This window comes from Bos indicus x Bos taurus, chromosome 10 (genome assembly GCF_003369695.1).
Source record: "Bos indicus x Bos taurus breed Angus x Brahman F1 hybrid chromosome 10, Bos_hybrid_MaternalHap_v2.0, whole genome shotgun sequence".
Lineage (NCBI taxonomy): Eukaryota > Metazoa > Chordata > Mammalia > Artiodactyla > Bovidae > Bos > Bos indicus x Bos taurus.
Genome location: NC_040085.1, coordinates 18330804 through 18343576, shown reverse-complemented (window position 1 = coordinate 18343576; position 12773 = coordinate 18330804). Strand labels below are relative to the sequence as shown.

Sequence of the window (12773 nt, the reverse complement as noted above, 5' to 3'; positions counted from 1 at the left end):
GGAAAATTAAGGGAAGAGAAATGGAAGAAGATGAATAAAAACAGAAGAAAAAGAGGACAAGGAATAAGCACCTAGTTTACTGATGAATCTAAGAAGAATTTTGAGGCATATCAGAATCATAATTTTAACATAGCAATAAAGTAAGAGGTGTTAATAATTTTTATGACTCTTTCTCATGTCAATAAAATGTTGGTTTCAGTGTGCTAGTCCCAACATAAGAAGTGGGAAACATACAAATAATTCTCCTTGTACCAAAGGCTTCTTTCATTTGGATCCAAGGCCAAGTCTAGACTCTGATGTGTTACAGTTGTTCCGCTTACCAGAAACAAATTACTCTCTCTGAGAAAGATCTGAAATGTTATTGTTGCTAGTCTAGGACATTCATATTTCCCATGAAGAAGTTTTTTGAAAGAAACAAAAATTAAGTGAATAATAATTTTTCACTTTCTAGGCAGGTCTGGAAACCCTGCCTTTATAAGGAGTTTTCATCAATTTGATAATCCTTAAGCAGCACATGGGGGTTCCCCCATGGCTTAGCAGTAAAGACTCCACCTGCAATGCAGGAGCTGCAAGAGACCCGGGTTTAATCCTTGGTTCAGGAAGATCCCCCTGGAGGAGGGCATGTTAACCCATTCCAGTATTCTTCCCTGGAGAATCCCATGGTCAGAGGAGACTGGCAGACTACAGTCTTTAGAGTTGCAAAGAATCGGACATGACTGAAGTGACTTAACATGCAGGCACGCAAGCAGCACATGGGGCTTACCCTGGTGGCTCAGTGGTAAAGAATCTGCCTGCCAATGCAGGGGACACAGGTTCGGTCCCTGGTTGGAGAACTAAGATCCCACATGCCTTGGAGCAACTAGGCCTACGTGCTGCTACTACTGAACCATTTTTGAACTGTCCATCTGAACGTTAGTGTCTGCAGATCACTTTACTTTCACTGTAGTGAAAATATACAGGTCTTCATCTTCCATCCCTTTTACCCCCAAATCTACTGACAGAGAATTGATATTATTTACAGAGTCTGAGATAAGAGCACAAACTAAAATTATCTTCATATGGTTTCAAAAACACTTATTTTTCTCTAAAATAACCTACTAAAATTAAAAAGCATAATACAAAACTAGTAATCAGCAGTTTAAAATGTATTTACAATAGTAATTAAAAAAATAATTTTTCACTTTCACTTTAATAAAAATAAAACTATTACAATTCAATTTTCGATGTCCACCTCGTGGTTAAGATAACTAATATCGCTCTCAATGCAGGCTGAGTCTAAAATAAATATATATAACTTTCAAAGTCATCAGTACCATTTTTATAGCATCCATATATATGCATTAATATACAATTTTTTTTCTCTTTCTGACTTACATCACTCTGTTTAACAGGCTCTAGGCTTATCCACCTCACTAGAACTGTCTCAAATGTGTTTTTCTATGGCTGAGAAATATTCCATTGTATATAAGTATGACAACTTCTTTATCTTTTCATCTGTTGATGGACCCTTTTTGCGGGGCAAAAATAGAGACACAGACATAGAGAACAGACTTTGGACACAGTAGGGGAGGGAGAGAGTGGAAAAAATTGAGAGAGTAGCATTGAAACATATGCTTTACCGTATGTAAAATAGATAGCTAGTGGGAAGTTGCTGTATGATGCAGGGAGGTCAACACGGAGCTCTGTGACAACCTAGAGGAATGGGGGGAAGACTCAAAAGGAGGGGACGTATGTATACTTCTGGCTGATTCACATCATTGTGTGGCAAAAGCCAACACAATATTGTAAAGCAATTATCCTACAGTTAGAAATAAATTAATTAAAAAATAATACTGTTTAATACAGCAAAGTGTTCCAGCCATTAGAAGCAACTTCTGATCATGCTGATTCATGAGGACCCTTCAGAACCACAAGTAAGTGCATAAGAGAAGCAAAAGCTGCATCCTCAGCACTTCTGGGAAACAGTATTTCATTAAGGAAGAACTACTGCATCCATGCCATGTGAGAGAAAGATGGGGCTATATAATTAATTTTTGCTTTCTTTTTCCTAAAATTCTCCCAAATTCCTAATCAGGGTCTGCCTTCTCCTAAATGTTCTCAGAAAATGTCCCTCAAATCATAAAATAATGATCTTTCTATTTCCTTCTCTCACTCTACCCCTGCCAGCACATTCTGAGTTGGCTGCAGTGAGTGGGAGGGTGGGGCATCCTGTCAGTGTCACCTGAGCAGGATTTGTTGGGTGAGCTGATTGGCTGCAGGAGCAGGAACGACTTACGACACTCACTCCCTCGGGGTTCTGTTAAGTGTCTTACAGTGAAAATGTCCCAACAAGAAGAGGAAGCATCATGAAGAGGCTAGCAGGCACTGTGCTGGGGCTTTTGTTTGCCCAGGTTTGCTGTGAGTTGGGTCTGCCCCACAGGGGATCTGAAGGAATGAGGAACTGCTCTATTGTTGAGGGAGGGAGAGGAGCTGACAAGTCCTGCAGGCTTTTTATCCTTCTCATCATCTGTGGGGATGAGGGCATTTTCAGGGTTTAGTAGGAGTTACAGTGACCCTCACTAGTGACTGTTTCTCTTTCCTCATCAGGTGTGCAAGGGGTGGATATGGAGCAGAGTCCCCCAGCCCTGAGTCTCCAGGAGGGAGCCAGCTACACGCTTCAGTGTAATTTTTCCACTTTCCCACAGAGTGTGAGTTGGTATCTTCAGAACCCTGGGGGCTGCATCATCCACCTGTTTTACATTCCTTCAGGGACAAAGAAGGATGGAAGATTAAATGCCACGACAGTTCCTAAAGAAGGCCGCAGCTCACTGCACATTTCCTCTTCACAGACCACAGACTCAGGCACTTACTTCTGTGCTGTGCAGCACAGTGCTCCCCAGGCACCTGCAGCCTCTACACAAACCCTCCGTGGGGCTCAGCCCCTCCTCCAGCCACAGTCACGCTGTGAGGCGACCACAGGGCATCTGCAGTGCTTAATGTTACTCACCTACATCAGTACAGTTTTAATCACAGACACCTTTTGGCCCTACAGATTATGCACTTTGGTCTTTATCTTTCCTTCTCAACATATATCTGCTTCTGCACTAGAAACTTCTAACTGGGAACTAGCAGAGTAGTTGATAAGAGGATAGAATTAAAATAAGTATTTAACCACAGCTTCCCAGTGGTAAAGAATTTGCCAACCAAATTGGAGATGCAGAAGACATGGGTTTGATCCCGGGGTTGGCAACATCTTCTGGAGGAAGACATGGTAACCCATTCCAGTATTCTTGGGAAACATTGGGAAATCTCATGGATGGAGGAGCCTGGCGGGCTCCAATCCATGGGGTCTCAAAGAGTGGGACTGACTGAGTGACTAAGTACACATGGTGAACTCAAAAATGTTAAAAAGTGAAAGGAATTAAATGAAATCACTCCAATAAAGATATTATCCAGTTTGGAGGGTTCAGGATGGGGAACACATGTATACCTGTGGAGGATTCATTTTGATATTTGGCAAAACTAAAGGTTTAAAAATAAAATAAAATTAAAAAAAATTACAACAACAACAACAACAAAAAAAAAATTCTGGAGCTGAAAAAAAAAAAAACAACGATATTATCCAGTTTGTGAGAGGGTGGGGCCTACTGAAAGAATTAAAGCAGATATGAACTTAGAGTTCTAGCTGGCTGAGAAGAGCAGAAGAGGAACTTGAGTTGCCACTGAGCACTGGCACCAGAAACATTGGACAAGATACTGGGAGCATCATTTTCTTTTCTTTTTTTTTTTAAATTTTATTTTATTTTTCAACTTTACATAATTGTATTAGTTTTGCCAAATATCAAAATGAATCCATCACAGGTATACATGTGCTCCCCATCCTGAACCCTCCTCCCTCCTCCCTCCCCATACCATCCCTCTGGGTCGTCCCAGTGCACTAGCCCCAAGCATCCAGTATCGTGCATTGAACCTGGACTGGCATCTCATTTCATACATGATATTTTACATGTTTCAATGCCATTCTCCCAAATCTTCCCACCCTCTCCCTCTCCCACAGAGTCCATAAGACTGTTCCATACATCAGCGCCACTTTTGCTGTCTTGTACACAGGGTTATTGTTATCATCTTTCTAAATTCCATATATATGCGTTAGTATACTGTATTGGTGTTTTTCCTTCTGGCTTACTTCACTCTGTATAATAGGCTCCAGTTTCATCCACCTCATTAGAACTGATTCAAATGTATTCTTTTTAATGGCTGAGTAATACTCCATTGTGTATATGTACCACTGCTTTCTTATCCATTCATCTGCTGATGGATATCTAGGTTGCTTCCATGTCCTGGCTATTATAAACAGTGCTGCAATGAACACTGGGGTACACATGTCTCTTTCCCTTCTGGTTTCCTCAGTGTGTATGCCCAGCAGTGGGATTGCTGGATCATAAGGCAGTTCTATTTCCAGTTTTTTAAGGAATCTCCACACTGTTCTCCATAGTGGCTGTATTAGTTTGCATTCCCACCAACAGTGTAAGAGGGTTCCCTTTCCTCCACATCCTCTCCAACATTTATTATTTGTAGACTTTTTGATTGCAGCCATTCTGACTGGTGTGAAATGGTACCTCATAGTGGTCTTGATTTGCATTTCTCTGATAATGAGTGATGTTGAGCATCTTTTCATGTGTTTGTTAGCCATCTGTATGTCTTCTTTGGAGAAATGTCTAGTTCTTTGGCCCATTTTTTGATTGGGTCATTTATTTTTCTGGAGTTGAGCTGGAGGAGTTGCTTGTATGTTTTTGAGATTAGTTGTTTGTCAGTTGCTTCATTTGCTATTTGGGAGCATCATTTTCGCTTCTGTGGCTTCAACTAGGCTGTGAGTTGTGGAGGAGAAAACCTAGGATATCTCATCAATTAGGTGGACTGAGAAAACTGGATTACAAACAAGCTCATGCAGATAGAAACTCTAAGAAAGAAATAGATGTCTGTGGAACTAATGACTTTTTGATCTCTTTAAGTAGGGGTGAGTGGACAACAGAAGGAAAAAAGTGATCAAGAGCAAGTGAAACAGAGCCTTCAATCTTTGACAATCCAGGAATGAGAGGTTTCCTTTCTGAACTGTAGTTATGAGAAGGCTGGATTTGACTATTTCCTGTGGCACTGGCAATATCCTGGTAAAGGACCTGCATTCTTGATAGCCATATGTTCAGTTATGAATGAAATGGAAGATGGAAGTTTCACAGTTTCCCTCAATAAGAGTGACAAACAGCTCTCATTGCACATCGCAACTTCCCAGCCTAGAGACTCAGCCACCTACATCTGTGCAGCAAGTGCCGGGTGCTCCCCAGGCACCTGCAGCTGAGCTGCAGCCACACCCTGCTGTGTAGATGAAATACACATGCACACACACACAATCTGTTTGGTCATAAAAATCTTAATATATTTAAGAAAACTGAAATTATATAGAATTTATTCTTCAAAATGGAGATGATACAGAATATCTAGTACAAAGAAATGTCTGTAGAAACTCTCAAATATTTGGAATATATGCACTAACTTAAAAATAACCATAGGTTAAAGAAACAATTACTATGACTTTAGAAAATATTTTGAAAGTAAATATTGTGAGAGTACATTATATAAATATGTATGAAATGCAGCTAAATAATATATAAAAGGAAATTTATCTATTTAAATGCTTATTTAACTAAGGAAAAAATGTTGAAAAACTATCATCTAGGCTTTCAGTGAAAGACGATAGAAAAGCGAATTAAACCCAACATAAACTGAAAGAAGTAAATAATAAAATGTTGGATTGATGAAATACAAAGAAAGCTGTAGGGATAGCCATGAAATATAAAGTTAATTTTGTTAAAATGGTCAATAAGATTGAATATTTCTAGGTAGAATTATCAAGGGAAAAAAGAAAAAAACACAAATTATAAATATAAGTAACTAAAAAGAAAATTATTCTACAAGTTATATAATGTTAAAAGGGTGATAAAAGAATATAATTAACAAGTTTATGTCACTGAGTAAGTGTATAGAAGTAGATTTACACAAGAAGGGAAGGTTTATTTTCTTGACAAAGTGCAAAGACAGTTCAAGGGGGTAACACAGTCTTATGAGCAAATGATGTTGGGACAATTGGATATTCTTGGGAAATAATTAAAACATTGTCAAATATCACACCTTATACAAAAATTTGGGTACAGCCTCAAAATGAACCCATACATCCAAGTGTAAGATGTAAAATTACCAACTCTTTTAGGAAAAACATAAGAGAATATCTTCATGACCTAGGGTTAGACAAAAAGAATTTTGACATAACACCAAAAGCACGATCCATAAACAAACTTAGATTTCATCAAAATTAAAAATTTGCTCTGTGAATGACACTGTTTGCTCTGTGAAGGACACTGTTAAGAGAAGGAAAAGGATAAACCACAGAAATGACAGGAAATACATTTTCATCAAAAGATTGTGTTCAGAATACAATGAACTCTCTAGACAGCAGGAAGAAAACAATCCAGTTGAAAACTGGAGGATAGAATTACACAGACACTTCACCAGAGAGCTATGTGGTAAGGAAATAAGCATATAAAAAGATGGTCAGTCTAAATCAAATATCTCTCTTATAAATGTCACATTGCACTGGAAAATATGTGGGTTATTTTCAAATATCTTTTGATAGCGATTTCTAACATAAATCCACGGTGATTAGAAAACAGACTGTAGGATTTTAATATCTTTAGACAATGAAAATTTACACCTTGTTTTATGTCCCTGGATGTGTACCAATGTCTCCTAGTTTATAGTCTATGGGACCTTGAATAGAATTTGCATCCTGCTTAAAGCTCAATATTCAGAAAACGAAGATCATGGCCTCTGGTCCCATCACTTCATGGGAAATAGATGGGGAAACAGTAGACACAGTGTCAGACTTTATTTTTTGCGGTTCCAAAATCACTGCAGATGGTGACTGCAGCCATGAAATTAAAAGACCCTTACTCCTTGGAAGGAAAATTATGACCAACCTAGATAGCATATTCAAAAGCAGAGACATTACTTTGCCAACAAAGGTTTGTCTAGTCAAGACTATGGGTTTTCCTGTGGTCATGTATGGATGTGAGAGTTGGACTGTGAAGAAGGCTGAGCGCCGAAGAATTGATGCCTTTGAACTGTGGTGTTGGAGAAGACTCTTGAGAGTCCCTTGGACTGCAAGGAGATCCAACCAGTCCATTCTGAAGGAGATCAGCCCTGGGATTTCTTTGGAAGGAATGATGCTGAAGCTGAAGCTCCAGTACTTTGGCCACCTCATGCGAAGAGTTGACTCATTGGAAAAGACTGGGATGCTGGGAGGGATTGGGGGCAGGAGGAGAAGGGGACGACAGAGGATGAGATGGCTTGATGGCATCACTGACTCGATGGACGTGAGTCTGGGTGAACTCCGGGAGTTGGTGATGGACAGGGAGGTCTGGCATGCTGCGATTCACGGGGTCGCAAAGAGTCGGACACGACTGAGTAACTGATCTGAACTTAACTGATTGTGTGAAAATTGCATAAGTCTTAATTATGTTGATTCATAGTGCTTTTCAGGTCTACTGTACCCTCCTACTTTTCTGTATATTCATTCTATTAATTTTTGAGAGTTTTCTCTTGAAACTCCAAACAAAAAATTTAATTTATTTACTTAAAAAAATAGTTGCAATATATAGTGGAACTGTATTTTGTGCTGTTTTCTAAGTCTAATATATACTTTCATAATTTAAAAAAATAAAGAGAAAAAAGGTGGTCGACATTTTTAGTCATTAGGAAAATGCAAATTAAGGCACAAAGGGATACTACTTCACATCTACCATAAAGACTAAAATTAAAATTATTGACAATATCGAGTTCTGGCAAAGATGCAGAGAAATTGGAGCACTCATATTGCTGGTGTGTGAATGGTCCAGTCATTCTGGAAAAAAGTTCATCAGTTCCACATAAACTTAAATATTCACTTACCTTACAACTCTGCAATCACAATCCTGAGTATTTATGCTTGAGAAATGAAAAACTTATATTTACATAAAAGTCTGTACATGAATATTCATAGCAGCTATGTTTGTGATGACCAAAACCTGGAAACCAGTCAAGTATTCTTCATTGGGTGAATAGATAAATAAATCCACTGTAATACATCTGTACAATGACATATTACTTATAGATTTTTTCAATTTGTAATAGAGTTGTGTATCAATAAACCATTTTCAGTTGAAAATAACAAAAATGCATTTAATATACCTAACCCAGCCTACATTAAATGTGGTCAACACTTACTTTAGCTTACTTACTTTTCTTTAGGTGAGAGAAATCATCTAATGCAAAGTCTATTTTATACTAAAATGTTGAAAATCTCATGTAATTTATTGAGTACTGTACTGAAAGTGGAAAATAGAATAGTTGTATGATTACAGAATGAAGGTAAGTGTGTCAGTTTTTTACCCTCATGATCTCAGGGCTGGCCAGGAGCTCAGCTTATTGCTGCTGCCCAGATCACCAAAGAATATATAGCAAATGTTGCTAGCATGGGAAAAGATCAAATTTAAAAATTCAAAGTGTGGTTTCTACTGAATGTGCATCACTTTCTTACCACTGTAAAGTCAAAAATCCAAAGTCAAGACATCATAAGTGGGTGACAGTCTGTAGTGCTTAAAAGAAACAGACTGTTGATACATGCAATAGCTTAGATGGGGCTGCCGAAGTGGCTCAGTGATAAGAATCTGCCTGCAATGCAGGAGACGGGGATTTGATCCCTGGGTGGGGAAGATACCCTGGAGAAGGAAATGGCAACCCACTCCAGTATTCTTCCCTGGAAAATTCCAAGGACAGAGGAACCTGGAAGTCTACAGTTAGTGAGGTTGCAAAAGAGTGGGACATGACTTAGCAACTAAAAACAATAGCCTAGATGGCTCTCAGGATGTTATGCTGAATGAAGAAATAGTCAATCTCAGAGGCTACATGGTGTATGATTACACTTATTGGATTATTATGATTGTATACATACTGTGATTCTACTTATACAACATTCTCAAAGAACAAAATTAGAGATGAAAAAGAGATCAGTAGTCGGGGTTAGAAAGAGCTGCAGGGATGTGGAGAGTATGCACAGGGGATTTCTTTAAGAGACAAAACAATTTCGTGTCATGATTTTAGTGGTCGTACAAGAACCAATACATGTGATAAAATTTCATGGACAAATGCATCAAAACCAAAGAATGCATATAAAAACTGATGATAAGGTTATGGTATTTTTATAAAATTTTATCAATATCAACTTCTTGATATATGTAACTGTTATATTTGTATATATCTATATTTTATAATATCATGCTGCTTTGCAAGCTGCTGTGGTCATTCATGATCTCCTCTGCTTAATTACAAATAATTTCAAGCCCGGGCATTCATTGCCTGTCAGCTCTCAGAAGTGAAATGAGACTGAAGATTAGTTGTCTCAGATACATACAAACTATCCTCCTTGCTTCAGTCATTCATGAGTTATTTTGATCTTAAATTCCATGAACTGGCACTATTTTAGACCTTGTCTGTATTTTCTTTTCTACTTATCTATTTGCCTTTGGTCCTTTTATATTAATTCATCTATTACAGCAATGAAAGCAAATGGAAGATTGACAGCTACATTCCACATGAATATGAAACAGTGCAGAGAACTTCAGTCACTGACTTCTCTGGTGTTGACAGGTACTAAGTGTCTGCAGTCTGTAAATATTAAATTTATAGGAGTGCATTATAGCATTACACCAGAGAAAGATCTGGCATGTTTAACTTCATTTTATAATGAGAAATAATAATGAGCAACTGACAAGTGAGACTGAACACTCTGGGCCAAGGAGACAGAAAATGTGACATGAGAATGACTCTAGGACAGATGATCTAATAAGTACAATTCTACATTTAGAGGTAACAGGATTGAATAGCCTGATTGCCCTCAAATTTTAATACATAAGACTCAATATAAAATTTAAAAAGAATAATATTTTATCCCATTTATAATTTCATTTAAATATACACTGAATAGACTCTGAAATTCAGATGGGCTGATTTTTTAAAGTCATTTTATGTTGAAGTGATTTTATTTATTGAAAAATCTAAGTGGAGCCCTGGAACACAGTAAAAAAAGACAGAGGTACATTAATTATTTTGTATAAGATTGCTATTCACCCGGAAGTCCTAAGATCTGTGAATGTTTTAAAATAGTCACTAGATTCTGGATAGAGAAAAGTAAGTATAGGCTAAATGAATAACAAATCAGTAGATTACAAGGATATTTCTTAGGCTATACTAAATTATACCTTAAAGAGGATGACAAAATTATTTTACTGAATCAGTGTATGTAAACTTTGGCTTCACAGCTGAATTCTACTAAAAATTTAAAGAAGAGCTAACACCTATCCTACTCAAACTCTTCCAGAAATTTGCAGAGGAAGGTAAACTTCCAAACTCATTCTATAAGGCCACCATCACCCTAATACCAAAACCAGACAAAGATGCCAGAAAAAAATAAAACCACAGGCCTATATCACTGATGAACATAGATGCAAAAATCCTTAAGAAAATTCTATGGACTCTGTGGGAGAGGGAGAGGGTGGGAAGATTTGGGAGAATGGCATTGAAACATGTAAAATATCATGTATTAAACGAGATGCCAGTCCAGGTTCAATGCACGATGCTGGATGCTTGGGGCTAGAGCACTGGGACGACCCAGAGGGATGGTATGGGGAGGGAGGAGGGAGGTGGGTTCAGGATGGGGAACACATGTATACCTGTGGTGGATTCATTTTGATATTTGGCAAAACTAATACAATTATGTAAAGTTTAAAAATAAAATAAAATTTAAAAAATAATGTATATAGACATTTTTAGTTTATCATTATAATATGGTGATGTACCCCCTCTTACTAGAATCCCACAGTGCCTAATAGTCATGAATAAATTTATAGACATGTTTTTCATATTGAAAAAAAAAAAGAAAATTCTAGTGAACAGAATCCAACAACATATTAAAAAGATCCTACACCATGACCAAGTGGGCTTTATCCCAGGGATGCAAGGATTCTTTAATATCCACAAATCAATCAATGCAATACACCACATTAGCAAATTGAAAGATAAAAATCACCTGATTATCTCAATGGATGAAGAAAAAGCCTTTGACAAAATTCAACATCCATTTATGATAAAAGCCCTCCAGAAAGCAGAAATAGAGGGAACATACCTCACCATAATAAAACCCATATATGACAAACCCACAGCAAACATTATATTCAATGGTGAAAAATTGAAAGTATTACCCCTAAAATCAGGAACAAGACAGGGTGCCCACTCTCACCACCACTATTCAACATAGTTTTGGAAGTTTTAGCCACAGCAATCAGAGCAGAAAAATAAATAAAAGGAATCCAGATTGGAAAAGAAGAAGTGAAACTCTTACTGTTTACAGATGACATGATCCTCTACATAGAAAACCCTAAAGACTCCACCAGAAAATTACTAGGGCTAATCAATGAATAAAGTTGCAGGATATAAAATTAACACACAGAAATCTCTTGCATTCCTATACACTAACAATGAGGAAACAGAAAGAGAAATTAAGGAAATAATTCCATTCACCATTGCAATGAAGAGAATAACATACTTAGGAATAAATCTACCTACAGAAACAAAGAGAGAAGGAAATAGCAACCCTCTCCAGTACTCTTGCCTGGAAAATCCCATGGATGGAGGAGCCTGATAGGCTGCAGTCCATGGGGTCGCTAAGAGTCAGACACGACTGAGTGACTTCACTTTCACTTTTCACTTTCATGCATTGGAGAAGGGAATGGCAACCCACTCCAATGATCTTGCCTGGAGGATCCCAGGGACAGGAGAGCCTGATGTGCTGTCATCTGTGGGGGTCGCACAGAGTCAGACACTTCTGAAGTGACTTAACAGCAGCAGCAGCAAAGAAACAAAAGACCTATGTATAGAAAACTATAAACCACTGATGAAAGAAATCAAAGATGACTCAAATAGATGGAGAAATATACCGTGTTCATGGATTGGAAGAATCAATATAGTGAAATGAGTATACTACCCAAAGCAATCTATAGATTCAATGCAATCCCCATCAAGATACCAATGGTATTTTTCAGAGAACTAGAACAAATAATTTCACAATTTGTATGGAAATACTACCTCGAATAGCCAAAGCACTCTTGAGAAAGAAAAATGGAACTGGAGGAATCAACCTGCCTGACTTCAGGCTTTACTACAAAGCTACAGTCATCAAGACAGTATGGTACTGGCACAAAGACAGAAATATAGATCAATGGAACAAAATAGAAAGCCCAGAGATAAATCCACACACCTATAGACACCTTATCTTTGACAAAGGAGGCAAGAATATACAATGGAGAAAAGACAATCTTCAACAAGTGCTGCTGGGAAAACTGGTCAATCACTTGTAAAAGAAAGAAACTAGAACACTTTCGAACACCATACACACACAAAAAAACTCAAAATGGTTAAAGATTTAAATGTAAGACCAGAAACTTTAAAACTCCTAGAGGAAAACATAGGCAAAACACTCTCTGACATAAACCACAGCAGGATCCTCTATGACCCATCTCCCAGAGTAATGGAAATACAGGCAAAAATAAACAAATGGGACCTAATTAAAATTAAAAGCTTCTGCACAACAAAGGAAACTATAAGCAAGGTGAAAAGACAGCCTTCAGAATGGGAGAAAATAATAGCAA

At 37.7% G+C, this 12773-nt stretch overlaps 1 gene segment (V, D, J or C); it reads left to right on the top strand.

Annotated features, from left to right (window-relative positions):
* Positions 1-2345: 2345 nt before the first annotated feature.
* On the top strand, positions 2346-3116 carry LOC113899489. The segment is given in 2 exon segments: positions 2346-2397; positions 2587-3116. Coding segments are annotated over 2 exon segments (582 nt in total).
* Positions 3117-12773: the final 9657 nt, after the last annotated feature.